The sequence below is a fragment of the Rhinolophus ferrumequinum genome, chromosome 6 (assembly GCF_004115265.2).
Source record: "Rhinolophus ferrumequinum isolate MPI-CBG mRhiFer1 chromosome 6, mRhiFer1_v1.p, whole genome shotgun sequence".
Taxonomy (NCBI): domain Eukaryota; kingdom Metazoa; phylum Chordata; class Mammalia; order Chiroptera; family Rhinolophidae; genus Rhinolophus; species Rhinolophus ferrumequinum.
The window spans coordinates 73,981,469-73,998,552 of NC_046289.1; the positions used below are offsets into that span (position 1 = coordinate 73,981,469).

At 52.4% G+C, this 17,084-nt stretch overlaps 1 protein-coding gene across 1 annotated transcript; it reads right to left on the bottom strand.

Moving 5' to 3' along the window:
* Window positions 1-1,224: 1,224 nt before the first annotated feature.
* On the bottom strand, window positions 1,225-9,734 carry JPH4 (junctophilin 4). The gene is made up of 6 exons (XM_033107675.1): window positions 9,097-9,734; window positions 8,021-8,570; window positions 6,527-7,298; window positions 3,403-3,521; window positions 2,564-3,096; window positions 1,225-1,633 (listed from the first exon to the last, which is right to left on the bottom strand). Exons 2-6 carry the CDS (start codon window positions 8,397-8,399, stop codon window positions 1,550-1,552), a joined length of 1,887 nt encoding a protein of 628 aa, XP_032963566.1. The 5' UTR covers window positions 8,400-8,570; window positions 9,097-9,734; the 3' UTR covers window positions 1,225-1,549.
* Window positions 9,735-17,084: the final 7,350 nt, after the last annotated feature.

The window sequence follows — 17,084 nt, forward strand, 5'->3', positions numbered from 1 at the left end:
TTTTTTGAACTTTTTATTAATATATTTTTTTTGTTAAATTTCTTTGTATTTTTTTTTTCCTGCAAGACTTGGTGTTGGCGGCACTGTTGTAGTTTAACTTCAATCCCAAATTCCATGAAATAGAAATCAGAAGTAAAGGTTGAGAGGGGAGGAAGGAGGGAGGCAGGCCAAGGAGTAAACAGTTTGACTAGAAAAAAAGAAGAGGGTGTGTGTGGTGGGCATTCCCAGGCAAGGCCATTCCTTGAGGAGGGAGAGGGGTTTGGCAGGCAGCTTGCCTCTGCCTCATGCAGGGGAGGGAGGAAAGATCCCCTGGGGACCTTACAGTCCCCTCTTCTTAGGGTTTCCTGCCCTCAGGGGAAAAGCTAGTACCAGAGAGCAGCCACAGCCTCAAACAAACAGGGCTTCTCCACCCGCCTCTCACCCCGGTTTGACTCCCACCTCTGCCCTGCCTGGAAAGTGTGTGATAGATTGGCTTCCTGTGATCCCCTCCTTCTGTTGCTTTCCCATTTCACAAGATTCTGAAGTGACGTGGGAAGAGGTATAACCCACTTGGAGACTACTAAGCGTGTCACAGCTTGTGCTGCTCTGTGAGTTCCTGTCACCTGGTCTGGTTCTGTTCCCCAGAATTGCCTCCACCTATACAACTGCCAGAGTTGGGGGCGTGGGGTCCTTGCTCAAGTGCCTCTAATCCTCTGCAGTACGAATGAATGTCTTCTTCAGGCCCTTAGAAATTTAATCAAAGGCCACAAGTGAGTCCAGACCAACCAAATTTTTAGAGGAAAGAAAGAGGGTGGGAGAGGTTAGTGGGTAGACTTGACTGCATTGGGCTCTTTCCTTTATACACGGCATGGGTTGGACGAGGGGCTGACTGTTGAGGAAAGAAAGTGGGAGATGCTAGGGAGTCCTTCTACTTTTCATTTCCCTTCACGTCTCCTTCAGCAAAAGTTGGGGTTAGGCAAGAACCTAGCGCAGTGCTTGGAGGTGACATAGGATCCTTCAAGGTCAGAGATGGTGGTTGTACCTCCTCCAGCTTTTTCACTTGGCCTCAGAGACACCAGGTCCCTGGATTAGGGAGCCACAGAAGCTCGGCCAGTGCCTTGCCTAGTATATAGTCATTCCTTCTCCATTTTCTTCCTCCTTTCCACTCAGCTTCCAGGAGACTCCTCAGGATACCAACCCTCCACCCTCATCCAAGTTTAGGTGTAAAGAAAAGGTGGGGAGGGCATGGGGCAATGGTCTGACTTAGATTTGTGTGTCTCAGAGAAGAGAGCAACTCTGAGCAAGAAAAGCCCTTCATATGTAAACAATCTAGAGAAGGAGAAGGGGTGGGGTGGGGAAAGGAAGACAGAGACAGATCCAGAATAAATGAGAGAATCTGAAAGGAAGAGCGGGAAAGAAAAAGCAACAGACAAAAACAAAGGGAGACAGAAAAGAAAGGGAGAAGAGAAAGATTGGAGAAAAAAACAATCGGGAGGAGAAAAAGAGAAAAAGGCGGGTAAAAGGAGTGAAGAGGCAGCACCCGAAGCCAGAACTAGGTCAGGCAGGAGCCTCAGGTGAGGAGCTGGGAGAACAGGAACGCCAGGCTGAGGTCCAGGAGGGCCACGGCTCCCACCACCAAGGGATTGGCAGCTCCCTAGAGAGACAGGGGAAAATGCAGTCTCAGTCCCCGACGACCAGGCCGAGGACCACCTTTCTGCCCTGGCTGAGGTGGCAAAGCTGAAGGGTCCCAGGCACCTCTCCTCAGAGGCCAGAGCAGGGGCATCTCCAACCTTTGCTTTGGATTGCAAAACACCTCTTCTCCCAGTCAGGGCCCCACCTTCCCTCTGGCTCCCTCAAGTCAGAAACAGCCCTTCCCCCCTCCTCCCTCTACTCCCTTCCTACCACCATGTCACATGGCCCAGCAGATGCCTGGCCTTAGCATACATTGGCAGCAGCAGCCGGTACTGCAGTACAGCAGAGAGGGATGAAGGGGTGAGGATGTGGTTGCTAGGAAACAGGGCAAGGCCTGGCGTCCAATCAGAGTAGAGAGTTCTGGGGAAACTCCACCCTTCCTGGTTTTCTGCTTTCTTTCCTATTTCCCTTCTTCCCAGGAGAGGGAGGGAGAGTCAGGGTAGGGAGGCAACAAGCTTTTCCTTTTTTATTTCTGAGCACCAAAGAGAGAAAGTGTGGAGGTGGGGGTAGGGGTGGAGAAGGAAATCGGAGCTGGAAATGAGATGGAAGGAGAACAGGGAAAGATGTTCTGGCTCTACCGTTAATTATTTGTGTGTAACCTTGGGAAAGTTACTTTAAGTGCTCTGGGCCTCAGTTACCCCTTCTGTCAAATGAGGGAGTTGGACACGAAGGTCTCTAAGGTTTCTTCCAGCTCTCAAGTTTTAAAAAATTTTTGAGGTGGGTTATAGTCTAAGACTGGGCAGACAGAGAGAAAGCTGAATCCAAAACAAGTCCTTCAGGGGATCAGAGAGAGGTCTGGAAAGGATGAGAAGCAAGGCTTCGAGGAGAAGAGGGGCCAGAAAGAAGCTGATACTTAGAGGGCGCAAAGCGAGATGGAGTATGTCTGTCTCACCGGCTGGGCAGGCCTCTCAGTTGCAGCTGGCTCATCAAGCTCTTCCATCAGGCACCCGGCTTCAGGACCCCTTGAGGACAGGCCCCTCAGGACTGGTGTGGCCATGGGCTCAGGCTCCAAGGCTGCTGGGGTCCTCAGCCGGGGCAAGGGCTCTTCATCTTCCCCCTCCTCCTCTCGAAGACTTCCAGAACTGTCACTGCAGCCTCCAAGGAGTGGGGAACCATCTCTGGGCCCTGGGCCCTGCATCCCAGCCTCATCCTCCGCCTCATAGCCAGCTAGTTCCTCTGCCTGCTCACCTGGGCCCCCCCATTCCTCAGGCCAAGCTTTGGGGCTGGAGAAGGGACCCTGGTCCCCTCCAGGAGGCAGTGGGCTCCGGCAGGTAGGGGGTCGCCAGGGTCGGCGGGAAGAGGCAGGACTGCTGGGCAGTTCAGGGGAGCCCTCTGAGGGAGTCAGTCCATTCTCGTACACCCCAGGGCTATCCTCATCCAAGGGCTCTGTGTCGGAACCTTCGGAGTCCTGCCTGGGTCTGCGGCCTGGGACAGGTATAGCTAAGAATCAGAGGGGCCTAACTGGCCTTGTGCTGCAAAAGCTGCAGCTTTATCCTCCTGATTGGGTGGCTCCCGGAACTGGTATCCCCAGGTTTACAGCCTCTCATTGCAAGACCTTAACCTTTTGTTCTATTTATCAATTCCCAGTTCTACTCCCTATGCTCCCACCCTCCATCCCTTGGACCCTGACACCCTGGCTTTCCCATCCCCAGTCCCCTGTGGGAATTCCCTTCCCCTTTCCCCTCCAGCTCCCAGGGGGCCCACCCGTCACCCCGGCTGCCCATGCCTCACCTGGGGCCTCTAACATGGGTTGCAGGTCCTGGGCTATCAGTTTGGCCATTCGAGCAGCCTCCACAGCTTTCTCAGCAACGCTGCTGGCTGCCACTGCCTTTAAAAGGGCGTCTGCTGCCCTGTTGGGTAGCGGGGGACAAGGATTTACCAGACCCGCTCAGATGCTCCAGCCCCTGGCCCATGTCCCCACTACATCACGTCCTCTGGATCTGAGCCCAGCCTTTGCTGAGCCTCACCCTCCGCCAGTTCTCCCTCCCCCTGTCAGGCAGGGCAGCTGGCCTTTGGTTTCCCTTCTTAGACCTGGGCTGTGCGTGCTGTCATCACACCCTCCTGCTCCTCTCACACCCTTCCACCATTAGGTCCTGTAGTAACATGTCCCTTCTTCAAGCTGCAGGGCCAAGCCTTTCCTCCCTGCCCTCAGCTCTGCTATTTCCTTCCTGTCCTGCTCCCTTTCCAGTGATAACTGAGACCTCACTCTCTTAGCACATCCCTCTGCAGTCGCACCTGCTTGGTGCTTATAAGCTGTGCCTTCCCTCTTTGCTGCCGGCCCTTCATGTTATTACCATCTCCTCTCATACTTCTGGGGTCACATAGCTCTCTGTGGGATCCACGGTGGTTGCCTGTAACCTCAATTCTGCCCTCCTTCACTCCACCCCCACCTCCTTGCTCGGAGCCATCTTCTCCCTTCCCCTCACTGCTGCTGACCCTTATTATGGAATCCTGCCTTTCCCTGCAGATTTCCTGACATGAGAATTTCACATCTTGCTTTTCCTTAGCCTTTTTGGTTATCACATTGTTCTCCCCTTTTCCTGACTGCCACTGCTCCCCGCTCTACCTCATCCTTTCTGAGCTCTGGAACTGGAGTAAAGGTTGGTCCCCCTTTCTGCTATTATCTATTCCATCTCCCCGGCAACATGAATGCTTTCTCAACACTGTGAGAGGGAGCTTATCTTCTGGGTAAGCTCTTAGTCTCCCTTCCACAACCCCCCTCCCATCCTGCCCTGCTCCTTAGGTACAGGTAACCTCGAAGCATCATCAATCCTTTCCCTACTGTTGTTTTCCAGTTCTCCCTCTGATGTCACACTTTCTCAATTTTCCCTTCCCTTTCACCCTCTGCTGCTAATGGTAGATGCCTTGTAATCATTAAATTAGATCTGTAATCGTGACTGATATACTTGCCATGGGCTTGAATGGATCAAGACCCATAACACCTTCTGGACCTACTAGACCTATTTAATCTGGCCTAGGAAGGCAGTGAGTATGGGGGTGGGGAGAGGAGTGGTGATGTCCACTGCAGACTTAGGTCCATCTTCTCTATGTGCACCTTGGAAGATATGGTCAGCCTTCTCGCCTCAAACCTGGTGGGTCAAGGACATTTACAGCCTGCTTGGGGAGAGCCTCAGATAATGCTATTCTTCCATTTTAGGGCTTTCAGACTCTGTATGACTAGCCCTGTCCTGAAACTGAGCTGGTCTTAGGGTTTAAGGCAGGGGATGAGGATCGCAGTCTTGCATTACACAGAGTTCTATTGGTGGCCAAGAAACTGCAACACTGCTAAGGGCCTATGGTTTTGAGTTGGGAGGGTATGGATGATCAAATCCTAGGCAGTAGACCCACTCTGTGGAAAGGCATCAGGCCAGGCTCAGGCCACCTGGCAGAGACACCTGCTGCTGAGGCTCTGCTTGTTTCCATGGCAGCTGGCAGCCAATCAGGTTTGCCAGGCCTGTTGCTGGGGAGCCAACCAGCCTCTTCCCACTGCCTGATCATCCAGCTACTGAGATGAAGTTTTTCCTGCACATGTCCACTCCCCATCTAGCCTAAAGTGCTCCTTGGTGCTCTGCCCTCCCCCTTCCCTGGCTTAAGGCCCTGGACTCTAACCATCCAGATGCTCAGATATGACTATAGACAGACATTCTATGGCTCAGGCATCTATTCTGGATATGACATGTTCATACACACACGCACGCGTGTGCGTGCCCGCGCGCTCACTGATGCATATTTGAACATATTTGACCTCTGATCTTCTGAAACAGTTCCCAAATTAAACAAAATCCTTCAACTGTGTCCTCCCTTTTAAAGAAAATCCAACATGTAAAAATTCATATGTGTGAGTGGCAAAAATTCGGGGGCCTGTGAAACTCATTACAAATGGATTTTTGGTTTTCTTTAGATCTGGGCTATCCCAATAGTCACAAGCCATATGTAGCTATTCAGCACTTAAAATGTGGCTAGTCTGAATTGAAATGATGTGTTGTAAGAGTAAAATACTAGATTTCAAAGACTTAGTTAAAAGAAAGGAATATAAAATATCTCATTTACAATTTTATATTGAGTAGAGATTGAAATGATAATATTTTGGATATATTGGTTTAAATAAAATATTTAAATTCATTCATCTGTTTTTTATTTTTTTCATATGGCTACTAGAAAATTTTAAAATTACGTATTTAGTTTACATTTTATTCCTACTGGAGAGCGCTGCTTTAGGTAAGATTCCTGATGCATAGAAATGTAATCTGATTTACAGAAAAAATATTTCATTTACAGGCAAGCCTCCTCCCCTCAAATCTTTATCGGTGGATAAAGGGAGGCGAAGCTGAGAGGGACTATCTTTTTAGGAGGATAGGTCAGCTGCACAAACTAGACCTCCTCAAGGCACCAGGATGAAATGATATCAGACTATCGGCAGGCGGGGATATGGTTAGGAATGCATACTCCCTGTCTCCCTGCCCAGTGCTGTTGCTCCTGGCCTGAGGCTGAATCTGCTGCAAGAAGATGAAAACTAGAGACATGTCTGAGTTCTAAGAGGCTTCTGGGCCTGTATAAGGCAGCACTCATTGCTACTCCCACACGCAATGACACATGTCCCCACAAAAGACACTTACAGCCTAACACGGCTTCCCTCAAATACCCAGCCACCCACAGTTACACCTACATCCACCTGTAGCCTCAGATATAAACACCCCAAATACTCAGGGCTACAACTGCCTGGCCCTAGGTCTGCTCTTCCCCACCAGGCCCTAGGCCTTGGGTCTTGGTCCTTCTTTAGGCACCAACCCCCTTCCCTATTCCTAGGGTACCTTTTCCTATTAGCCCAGCTTTAGCCTCTGCACCTGATGCCCACCTGGCAGCAGCGATCTCCTGGCGCTGGCGGGCAGCACTCACTGCTCGACGGGCGCCCTCGACAGCCCTGTCCACTTTCTCCTTGACTTTGCCCCGCCGAAGGGCCAGAGGCAGGAGGCTGCGCACGCGCCCTCCGTGCACCAGCCTGTTGCGCTTGTACTTGCCCTCCTCGCGGGAGCCGTCGGGGCGGGTGGTGCGCCCGTAGCCGTGCCGTCGGTTGCCCAGCCACTCGCCCTCGTAGCGCAGCCCGTTTGAGCGCTGGCTCACGCCGTAGCCGCTGCGCCGGTCGGCGCGCCATTCGCCCGCATACACCTCAGTGGCCGAGCCCTCGATGAGGGCGGGCGGCGCTGGGGCCGGGGGCCCGCTGGCCTCCGAGCCCAGGGGTCCTGTGCTGCCCACCTCGCTGCTCACCTCGCTGCGCAGGGAGCCCCGCTTGCTGCCCAAGGAGCTGCGGCGCCCGCCAGCCCGGAGCCCGCTGAGCAGCAGCGAGCGGCGGAAGAAGCCGCTGGCCGCCGGGGTGCGCTTGCGGGAGGACGCGCCGTCAGCGTCCCCGGGCCCGGCCAGCACGAATCCGCCCCGTGAGCCCGAGGCCGGGCTGCCTCCCTCGTCGCCTGGCAGCGGCAAGGGCGGGGGCGGCGTCGGGGGGTCGCTGTGTCCAGAGTCCAGAGAGGTGCGGCGGGGCGAGCGCAGCAGTGCCGCCTGATGGTAGGGCACGCTCTGGCGCACCCCGTAGCCGTGGCGCTTACCCGCCTGCCACTGACCCTGGTAGGTGCCTGTGGGGGGGGGGAGGGGGAAAAAGAGTCAGGACCTGCCTCTCCTTGCACCACAGGCCCCAAGCGCCCCTGGAAGCCTTGGTGTGGAAATTGGGGAAGGGCACTAGGAGCTGGGGACAGGCCAGCTTGGATCGGAAGGTGTGGAAGAGTGAAGACAGACAAGTAGCAGGAGACCCGTGGATTTGGCAGTGCAGGTAGACAAGGGAAAGAGAGAGGGACAGGCAGGCGGGGGTGTGTGGAGGACAGACAGTCCAGAGGGTGTGAGGGACAGGCTGACGGGTGTACAGGAGAGCCTGTGACTAGCGAACAGGACTAGGAGGGGCATGCCGACAGGAGAAATGTGAGGGGATGGGCAGAGCAGAGGTGTTAGGGACAGGCAGGTGGAGGGGAGGTGTGTGGGATCAGCAGAGAGGAGGGGTGTAAGGGACAGGCAGACGGCTGCGTGAGAGTCAGGTAGATACGGGGCGGTGAGGGACAGGCAAAAGGGTAAGGGGTGAGGGCAGGCAGATTCTGGAAAGGGAAAAGCAAGCAGGGGGCAGACAAATGAGGAAGGCATGTGCTATGGTGGGACGAGAGTACAGAAAGATGGGCGCCCGCGTGCATGTGGATGGGAAAACAGCGGGGCATGGGGTGCCTGTGGCGGGGGAAGGCATACGCGGGCCAGGCGGAGCGGGAGGGGCAAGCGGACGAGTAGACAGACAGTAGTGGGCCGGGCCCCGCACCTCCGTCGGAGTAGGTCTCGGTGCCGTAGCCGTCCTGGAAGCCGTCCTTCCAGAGCCCGGCGTAGCGCAGGCCGGACACGCTCTCCCACACGCCGCTGCGCCCCTTTAGCCCGCCCAGCCACTCGCCGCGGTATGTCCAGCGGCTCTTGCGCTCCACGCCCAGCCCTTCGCGCTTGCCCTGTTGCCAGTGGCCTTGGTAGCTGTGTCCGCCGGGCCCCGTGAAGACGCCCAGAGACTCGAAGCCGTGCGCCCAGCAGCCGCTGTACTCGCCCTGGGCGCCGGGCCCGGTGCACACGCCGTAGCCATGTGCCCGCCCCGCCTCCCAGCCCCCCACGTAGCAGCCCCCGTCGTCAAAGTCGAACTTGCCCCCGGGGGACATGCATGTAGTTGGCGCGGCCTCAGCCCCCCGGCGGCTCAGCGCATCCTGGGGCTGGAAAGCCGGCTGGGGGCCTGCGAGCCGGGCGAGGCCTGGGGGCGGGGGCAGTTAGACCGGGGCTGGGCGGGGGGGCCCCAGCGCGGGCTGACAGGGCCGGACCCTCATCCTGAGTGGCTGCAGAGAAAGAGGGGGGAAGTGGCGAGCGAGGTCCCTCCTCTTTGCCCGCCGCTCCCTGGCCCAGTGGTTCCCCGCCATCAGCACCGCCCTCCAACCCCCCACCCTTCGGCAGCGTCTTCCAGGAGCTCCTAAGCTTTGGAGGCACGGGGGCTCCCCCACCCTTCCATTCTTGTAGAGAGCCCCTCCCAGGACTTGGGGTCCCAATCTCAAGAGGGAGTCCTACTTCTCCATCCTAAAACCCCAAAATGTCTTGTGTGGATGGCAACTGGGGGAGTCCTGAGAGGGGGCTGGGCAGGGTCTTAGGCTATCCCCTTCCTTGGTTGCTGTCAGGACCCCTCTGTCGCGGAAGCCCCTCTGTTGGCTTCCTAGGCAAGGGGGGGGGGTTTGAAAATGTAGGAGGGAGATCGGTGCAAGGTGGGCAGAAGGTTTGGTGGAGGAAAGGATAGGGACGGGGGAGGCTCTGCAGGAAAAGGCGCAGGTGGAGATGGGCAGACAGGCGGGAGGGAGTGGGTAGGTTACTCACCATGTGGGCTGGGGTTCAGGCTGCCTCCCAGGCTCGGCGTCCATGGCAGGATACCTCCACTCCCACTTCACCCGCACAAGCCAAGCCCCCTCCCCTTCCGGAGAGACTGCTCCAACCCAGAGAGCGAAGGTGGGGGAGCCCAAGGAGAGAGTCCCCTCTCTCCCCAGCTGGAGGAGCCGCGGTGGGGGTGGGGGTGGGGGCGAGGTAGTGGCAGGGGTGTGGGGGGAGATGAGAATAGTGTAGAGAAAAAATCTGCTTTGGATGGAGATAGGGAAGAGGAGCTGGGAACTGGATGGGAAGGGAGAGGGGGCAACCAAGAGAGGGTGTTTTTATTTTTTTCTTCTTATGGTTGGGAGAGGAAAAAATATCAAAATTCCGATTCCATCCCAGCACAAATCAATGTTTGCTCCATCCCAGCATCACGGGGGAGGCTGGGCCAGGCAGATTTAAAGGGGCAGGGAGAAGAGAGGAGAAGAGAGGGTGGGAAGAGGAGGAGACAGTAGAAGAAACAGTGGCGGTGATAGCGGCGGTGGGGGGATGCCCAGGCAGAAAAGGTTGGATGCCAGACAAACCTGCCGAGAGGGGGGAGGCAGGTAGACAGGAGACTGAGAGGCACAGAGACCCCCCAGGATGGCAAGAAACCCTGGGAGGTGGGTAGGGAGTGGGGTGAGGCCGAGAGGAGGGGAGGCATGGGAGGGGGAGGAGACGGAGCTGAGGACCGGGAGGCTGGGGGAGGCCGAAGGCGGGCGGAGGAGGAGAGATGCTGGCGTGGCCGGGAGAGGGCGAGAGGAATACAAAGAAAGAGGTGCAGGAGTGAGAGCTAAGGAGGAGGGAGATTCTGGCAGCGAGACGAAGGGAGGGAGACCCATTCTGGGGCTGGTGAGGGATGGCAAGGAGGAGAGAAGCTGGGGAGGAGGAGAAGGAAGGAGAAAGAAATAGATATGGAGACCGAGAAAGTTGAAATAGGGGTTGTGAAGGGAGAAAGCGCGTCACAGGGAAGGGCAGGCTTGAGCATAGAAATCCATGCAGAAAGAGCGCAAGCAGAGGTTTGGGGGGCTCTGGGAAGAAGGATGACCTGCCCGCTGCTTGGACTGAAGCCAGGAAGCCTTTGACGCCTGGTTCCGCCAAGTAACCACTGCAGGGGGACCAGGAGGCTCCCCGCCTGCACTTTCTAAGGAAGCTTGAAATGGGGCCCTGACAGGAAGCCTGTCTTTTCCAGGCTTTGCCATCCTCAGCCCCCCACAACTAGTTTGCCCCTCTGAAGGGGGAGGGCTGACATGAAGGTGTATTGTTTTTGAATGGGGAGCTGGGATCACCCTTGGTGGTACCATGAAGGTCCTGGGGCTTCAGGGTCTTCTCTTTTGCAAACCTAAAGGCAAAGACACAGACATGAGTGGACCCTTATTGAGGCAAGTCCCCCTGCAGCCTACCACCCCTTCCTGACCACTTACTGTTTACAGCTGGAAATGGGCACATACTGTCTTTCCTGGCTCCTCAGCTTACTTAGATGGTGCATCTATGCTGCCCTTAAGCATCTAGTAAGGAGGACACTGTCCAATGACATACAACGATGGAAATAGTCAAATGCGCTCAATTGCTTTTATTTTCATACTAGGTCTCGTCCACTCCATCATTTTACAGAGAAGAGAACTGACGCCCAGAGGAGGAAGTCACACAGTGGAGGTCACACAGCAGAGGTGGCAGCGCTAGGATTAGAACACTAGACAGCAGACCTTTTGAGATATAATTCCTCCCAGGATTCCATGTATTTGGGAACTTCTCTTTGATTCAGGAGCTCCATTTTGAATACTTGGTAAAAATGAGGAGCATGAGGTTTGGAATAAACAGGAATTTTCCTTGCACTTTGTTTTCCTAAAGGTGGATATGAGGTTGAAGAAACACGTACATTTTAAGCCTCTAGTGCAGGGATCACATCTTCTAAGTGCTTAGCACAGAACAGAGCAGCTATGGGTCCACTTGGAACAAAACTAGTGGAGGAGACCTATCTTTCCTTCCTTCCTCCCTCCCTCCCTCCCACACTGACACAGCTTACATGTACTAGGCACATTTCGGGGGCTAGAGATACAGTGGTGAGCACTGTCGTGCCTGCCTCCATGGAGCTTACCATCTAGGAGAGAAGACAACGAGTAAGCAGTTCTAGTGCAGTTAGTGCTATGACAGGTTTGAGGGGTGGAAAGAGGGAACAGGGATGGAACCTCACTTAAGCTGGCTTCCGGGGCAAGAGGCATTTGAAATGAATCCAGAAGGGAATTCTAGGGTAGGCCCAGCTACATCACATCACTCACCCCTCGATATTCAGGCCTTCCTTCTTTACACGGTGCCTTGTCCTTCTCAGTCCCTAAGATTCTCCTTTTCTCTGAGAAAAAAGAAAACAAGAAAAGAAAAACCAGTGTTTGGGCCTGGTTGAGACCTGTGCCCTGATCTTCAGGGAGGAAGAGTGCAGGGTAAGTGGAAGGTGGAGAGAGATGCCTTTTTGGTAGTGCGACTCTATACTGAACTCTCAGCTGCACACCAAGGTGTGGGGTCTGATGAAGCCATGCAGAAGTCACTGACAAAACTACCCTGGAACTTGCAGGACACAGAGTCCTAGCCCCCCATATCTCCCTGAGCGAGGCAGCCTGCCAGCCCCTCTGGTCTGTTCCTACAGCTCCTATAACCTCTCCTCTTAGGGCAGAAACACTTGTTTTTTTACGGAGGGCGCACCGGTTTGTTTTGCCACAATTTACCAATGTTCAGGGGTCATAGAAATGGGAAGCAACATTAAAGGGAGTAGCTCTGTGCTTGGAGCGAGGTACCATGTATGCCACTCCACCTGCATCCCTTCATTCCATCCTGGCAACAAAACTTTGAGCAGCCCAGGCTGGAGCCTAAGAGCTGGGCTTTCACAGATGGACAGATCTATGTCTGAATCCTGATTCTACTGTTGACTGGCTGGGTAAGCCTGAGCATATTCCCTAACTTTTCTGAGTGTCAGTTTGTGTATGGCTAAGATGAGGATACCGTAACCTACTCTCGAGCTTATTGGATTGAAATGATCATGTATGAAAATACATGTGATAATATGTGGGGGAAAAGCACTCAGCACACAGTGCCTGCCCTAGTGCATGTTACATGCCCAGTAAATATGGCTTGAAAAATACAACGGCGTCATGCCAGTTTTATAAATGAGAACTCTGGGACTGAGAGTTAGTTAATTTGCTCAGTGTTGTACAGCTAATATATGGCAGCCCTTGGCTTTGAATATATATCCGACTCCCAAGTTAGTAGCAGTTTAACAAGTACCATATATTGGGCCTACTTATAAAAGTAAAATGTGCTCATTGTAGAATTAGGAAAATAAAGCACAGTATCAAGAATAAAAATCATCCATAGTCTCACTGTGTAGCAGACACTTTAGCAGACACTATTTTCAGATAATCTTCTATGTACTTTTTATTTAACATAATTAGTTAAATATTGCATATGCAATTTTGTGTCCTCCTTACTCACTTTGAATTACACTGTGAGCCTTTTTCCATGTCATTAAAATACCCTTGAATTTTTAATGACTGCATAATATTCCACTGTTTGGATACAGCGTAATTTGTTTAACCATTCTAGCATAGCACTTTTATGCTGTTTGCACAGCTTTTGCTATTAAAAATTTGTATCTTTTATACAAACCTTTGCATCTCTGATGATTTCCTTTAAAAATGTTTTATCATGGAAATTTCAAACATATACCCAAGTAGACAAAAAACACAGAATAAAGACTTCCATGTACCTATCCCCCAGCTTCAGCAATGATCACTTTTGACTAATCTTGTTTTCTCTTCTGCCGTTTATTTCAAATTTCAGGTAGCATGTTCTTTCAGTCTATTGATTTCTTGAAGTTGGATTCTAAACAGAATTACTGGGTCAGAGGATAGAAATACTTTGTAAGATTTTGGATTTATTTTGCTAGAATCACTTGCAGAAAGGTTGTACAAATTTATACTCTCACCAATTGTGCAGGAGAGTGCTGGTGTTATTGTTCCCTGACCTGCATTTTTAAATTTTTATTACAAAAACTAGCTTTTTAATTACAGTTGACATACATTATTGTGTTAGTTTCACGTGTATAGCGTAGTGGTTAGACATTTATATAACTTATAAAGTGATCACCCCAATAAATCTAGTACCCATCTGACACCACACATAGTTATTGCAATATTATTGACTATATTCCCTATGCTGTACTTTACATCCCTGTGACTTTTTATCACACTGACCTGCATTGACTTTTAGTTGTAACACACACACACACACACACACACACACTCACACACAGTCGCACACTCTTTTGTCAACTTGACAGGTAAATAAATGCTTTCTTCATGTACATGTGTTTGATTGATTGCTGGACTTATATTGAGAAGGCATAGTGGCTGCAGTGAAGTTAACCCTCCTGAAGGAATCTTGCGGATACCTCCTGGGGACTCCAGCTGGGACCTGTGAGTTCATCTTCCGTTTGTGCTAGGACCAGCTAGCTTCCCTTTGCCCCCAGGGCAGGGAGGAGCTTGGGAAGTTGTCCGGCCTCATCCTATGGGTAGCCACCAGGGGTCAGGATGGGGCCAGAGATCTAGATGGTGGCAGACAGGGTAAGAATGGCCAGCAGCCAGACAATGTATTTCCTCTGTCTGGCCACTGTCGGCTGGTCACACAGCCCCTCTCTGCTCTTCAGATCATGATTCCAGAATGTTCTGGATGGCTGTCCTCCCCTGCCTGACCACCCCGCCCCTTGCTGCTCCCAGGTTTGGCTTGCTGAAAAGGGAAAGGGTATTTGAGAACTTGGTTCTGCTTCTTTCTCTACACTCTGGGACGGGATTCACTGTGTAGCAGGGATTTTTAACTCAGGGTCCATGGACTGAGGGCCCAAGGATGGGCCTTAGGGACTGTGAACACTCTGAAAATGGGGCATGGATGTCCATTATGTCTCCTGGGGAGAAGACAATAGCTTTTGTGAGATTCTGAAAGGGGGAGCCATGGCCCCCAAAGTCCAGCATCTTCTGATACCCTTCCCGCCCTCCTTAAGGGAGGGAGTCCATTTGCTTCTTATGGTGACTGTGAAGGGAGCAGCTTGGTATTGTAAACAGGGGTGGTCTTGGAGGTAAGGCTAAGGGGTGGGGCCTCTGCATCATCCACTGGAGCTGAGGGAAAGAGCCTGAGTTTTCCCTGGGATGGGGAAGGGGAGGTGGGCAGTACTCTAACCACCTGGGCAGTCATCGGTGCTGTACTAGATTTGGGTACACACTGAGGTAACCTGCCTCATACTGAGGGGCGCATGTTTGTTTTACATGACTGGGTTGGGGAGCAGAGGATCAGGAGATCAGGGGAAGGAAGGCTGATCCCAGGCCAGTGGTGGTCTTGGAGTCGGTACCTCTGAGCCACGGGTGGTGGCACAGGTAAGATGCCCAAGACGTAGAGACCCCAGCGAGGTTACTTTCGACTAGAGCACCACTCTAGGTCTATTTCCCTACAACTTGCTCTAAGTCACGGCCCCTGTGCATGTGTGGGTGGGAGGTGGGGTTAGGACCCCGGAGATTCTCAGAGTATTGTGGGCTGGGGCCTTGGAGAGGCTGAGAGTGAAGCCAGAGTGATCCAGAACATTAGATATGAAGAAACAAACCTGATCATTTCTAAATCCCACACTAGTGCTCTGTTTTATCTCACTGTAATAGTTTATCTTTGTACAGAAAGATAACCTGCGGATACAGCAAAGTGTGATCGTTACCCATGTCCCCGTTTGGCAGCATGGGGAGAAGGAGGCAGCCAGTGGAGACCTAATAGTTAAGCTATAATTATCATACTTATGTGAATACAGGACATTTGGCTTTCAACTCGTCATTTCTGATGTTCATTCTGGACTTAGTCGTTCACCCATCTTATTTTCCAGGGAGGAATTTCACCTCTTGCAGCTACAACTGCTAATTTTCACAGAACTTCCTTATTAAATGGGAAATTAGCACATGTTAAAGACAGATTAACATCAAGTTGACTCTTTCTGCCTAATAAAAATTGAAAAATTGAAAAAATATTTAAAACGTGATATCTTTGAAGAAAAATGAGAACGACTGTTCAAAATTCTGTGTGCCAAGAATAAACGCAGGGAGATTTCTATATCTGTGAAATTCATTTTCAGGTAAAAAGGCTTCTTCGGCCCCAGGGAGCCGGCAGGTGCTCCATCGTCTCCTCCCTTGCTCTTGTGCGATGCCTCCTTCCGGACATGGCAACCACAGACTCACTTCTGGCTGTTTACACGTCAGGTCCTCCCAGGCAAGGCTGCTCTTGGTAACCATCGAGACCAGAACGTACCCCTGCACAGTGTTCGGTGGGAGAACTAGGGTCTTCAAACACGAGGTTAGCCCCTCACGGACTCTGTTTGCACAAGCACATTTACCTGTCCAGTCTGTGATTGGATTCATAGCTTTCCAGCAACCCTGGACTAGGTGAAGGTGGTGAGACCTGGAGAAGTTGAGGTCGATACCCCCTTCAGTGAGCACTGAGCAGCCAGCATGTCCCTGTTCATCGTGGTGTGGGAGATAAAAAGGGAAGCTTCACTCCTGACAGCTTCACACGGCTGGTAGCTCCCAGTTGGGGCCTGAACCAGGGCACCTCCTAGCACTTCTCTCTCCCTGGCTACACAGTGAAACACCCCCCCCCAGGGGGTGGGATGTACATCAGGTGCCTTCCTGTCAGCATTGGGGTGCTTCACAAATGACACTGACTAGATGGCCTAGGAAGAAGCAATACTAGGCCCTGGATTCTTTTGTTTTGCAGGTTAGGTGGGAGAGAATAGTGATAATAACTGACATTCACTGAAAGCTTACTATGTCCCAAGCCCTGTGCTAAGTTCTGCACTTGCGGTGTCTCGTTTAAGCCTCACAATAACCCTGCGAGGTAGGTGCTATTATTCGCATTTTATAGATGGGGGCACTGCATCAGAATGGTTGGTAACTACGCCCTCGGTTAATGGTTCTCACGCTTTAGCTTGTAGCAGAGTCACCTGGAAAGTTTGATCCAACATAGTGCGCAGGACCTTACCTTTAGAGTTTGATTCAGAAGTCTGGGGTGGGGCCCAAGAATTTGCATTTCTGCTAAGTTCCCAGGTAAGGCTGATCCTGCTAGACCAAGGACCACACTTTGAGAACCATTGCTTGAGGCCATACAGCTACTAAGCGTACAGTTGTGTCTTTAGGGTAGTTCCTTCGGTCTCTCAATCTAAAGTCTGTATTCTTTAACCATTGCACCTATTGCCTCATTTCAGACTTTTCCGTGGAGATGCCTCTGAACGCTGCCCTTGGAGGCGATGAACTACGTGAGGTGGGCAGCCAGCCTCTTTCTATTCACCTTAACCACATTCCTAGCTCCCCCCCCACCTGGAAAGACTTTTCCCAACTTACCAGCTCTTTTCCGTCCGTGGCTCTGTCACCTTAACAACTCCATTCCACCCTCTCCTCTGCCCTCGATTCTGGGAGCTGCCTGGTCGTACCCAGAGGACGGGAAGAGCAATCGCTGTCATTTGCTAGCTTGGCTTCAAGGCCATGTGGCTGCTGGCCTTGCTGGGATCCTGTTGCTCTCGGGGAGGGAGGGTTCCATCATCCTTCCAGGCCCGACCTTGCCTTCCTGCTCCAGACGAAACAGTGATTGAGGATCCTGCCCCGGGGTCCCTATGGCAAGACCTCTCTTGTGCCGACTTCCTGCTAACAGGAATCTTGGCAGGTCCCCGACTGCTTGGGCCAGCACCATTTTATGCTAGGGCAGGAGCTTCCCTGAGTATGTTCAGAGTGACTGACATTCATGCCCTGGGGTAGACGTCTAAGGTCCGAATCCCGTCCTTGGAGATGGTCTTCCCTTCGTCTCAACCGCCACTAGGTTCCTGTGCTGATAAGCTACGGGAAAAGGAGAAGAAGTGGACTTGTGTTGCACAGATATTTGCTGGTGATTCC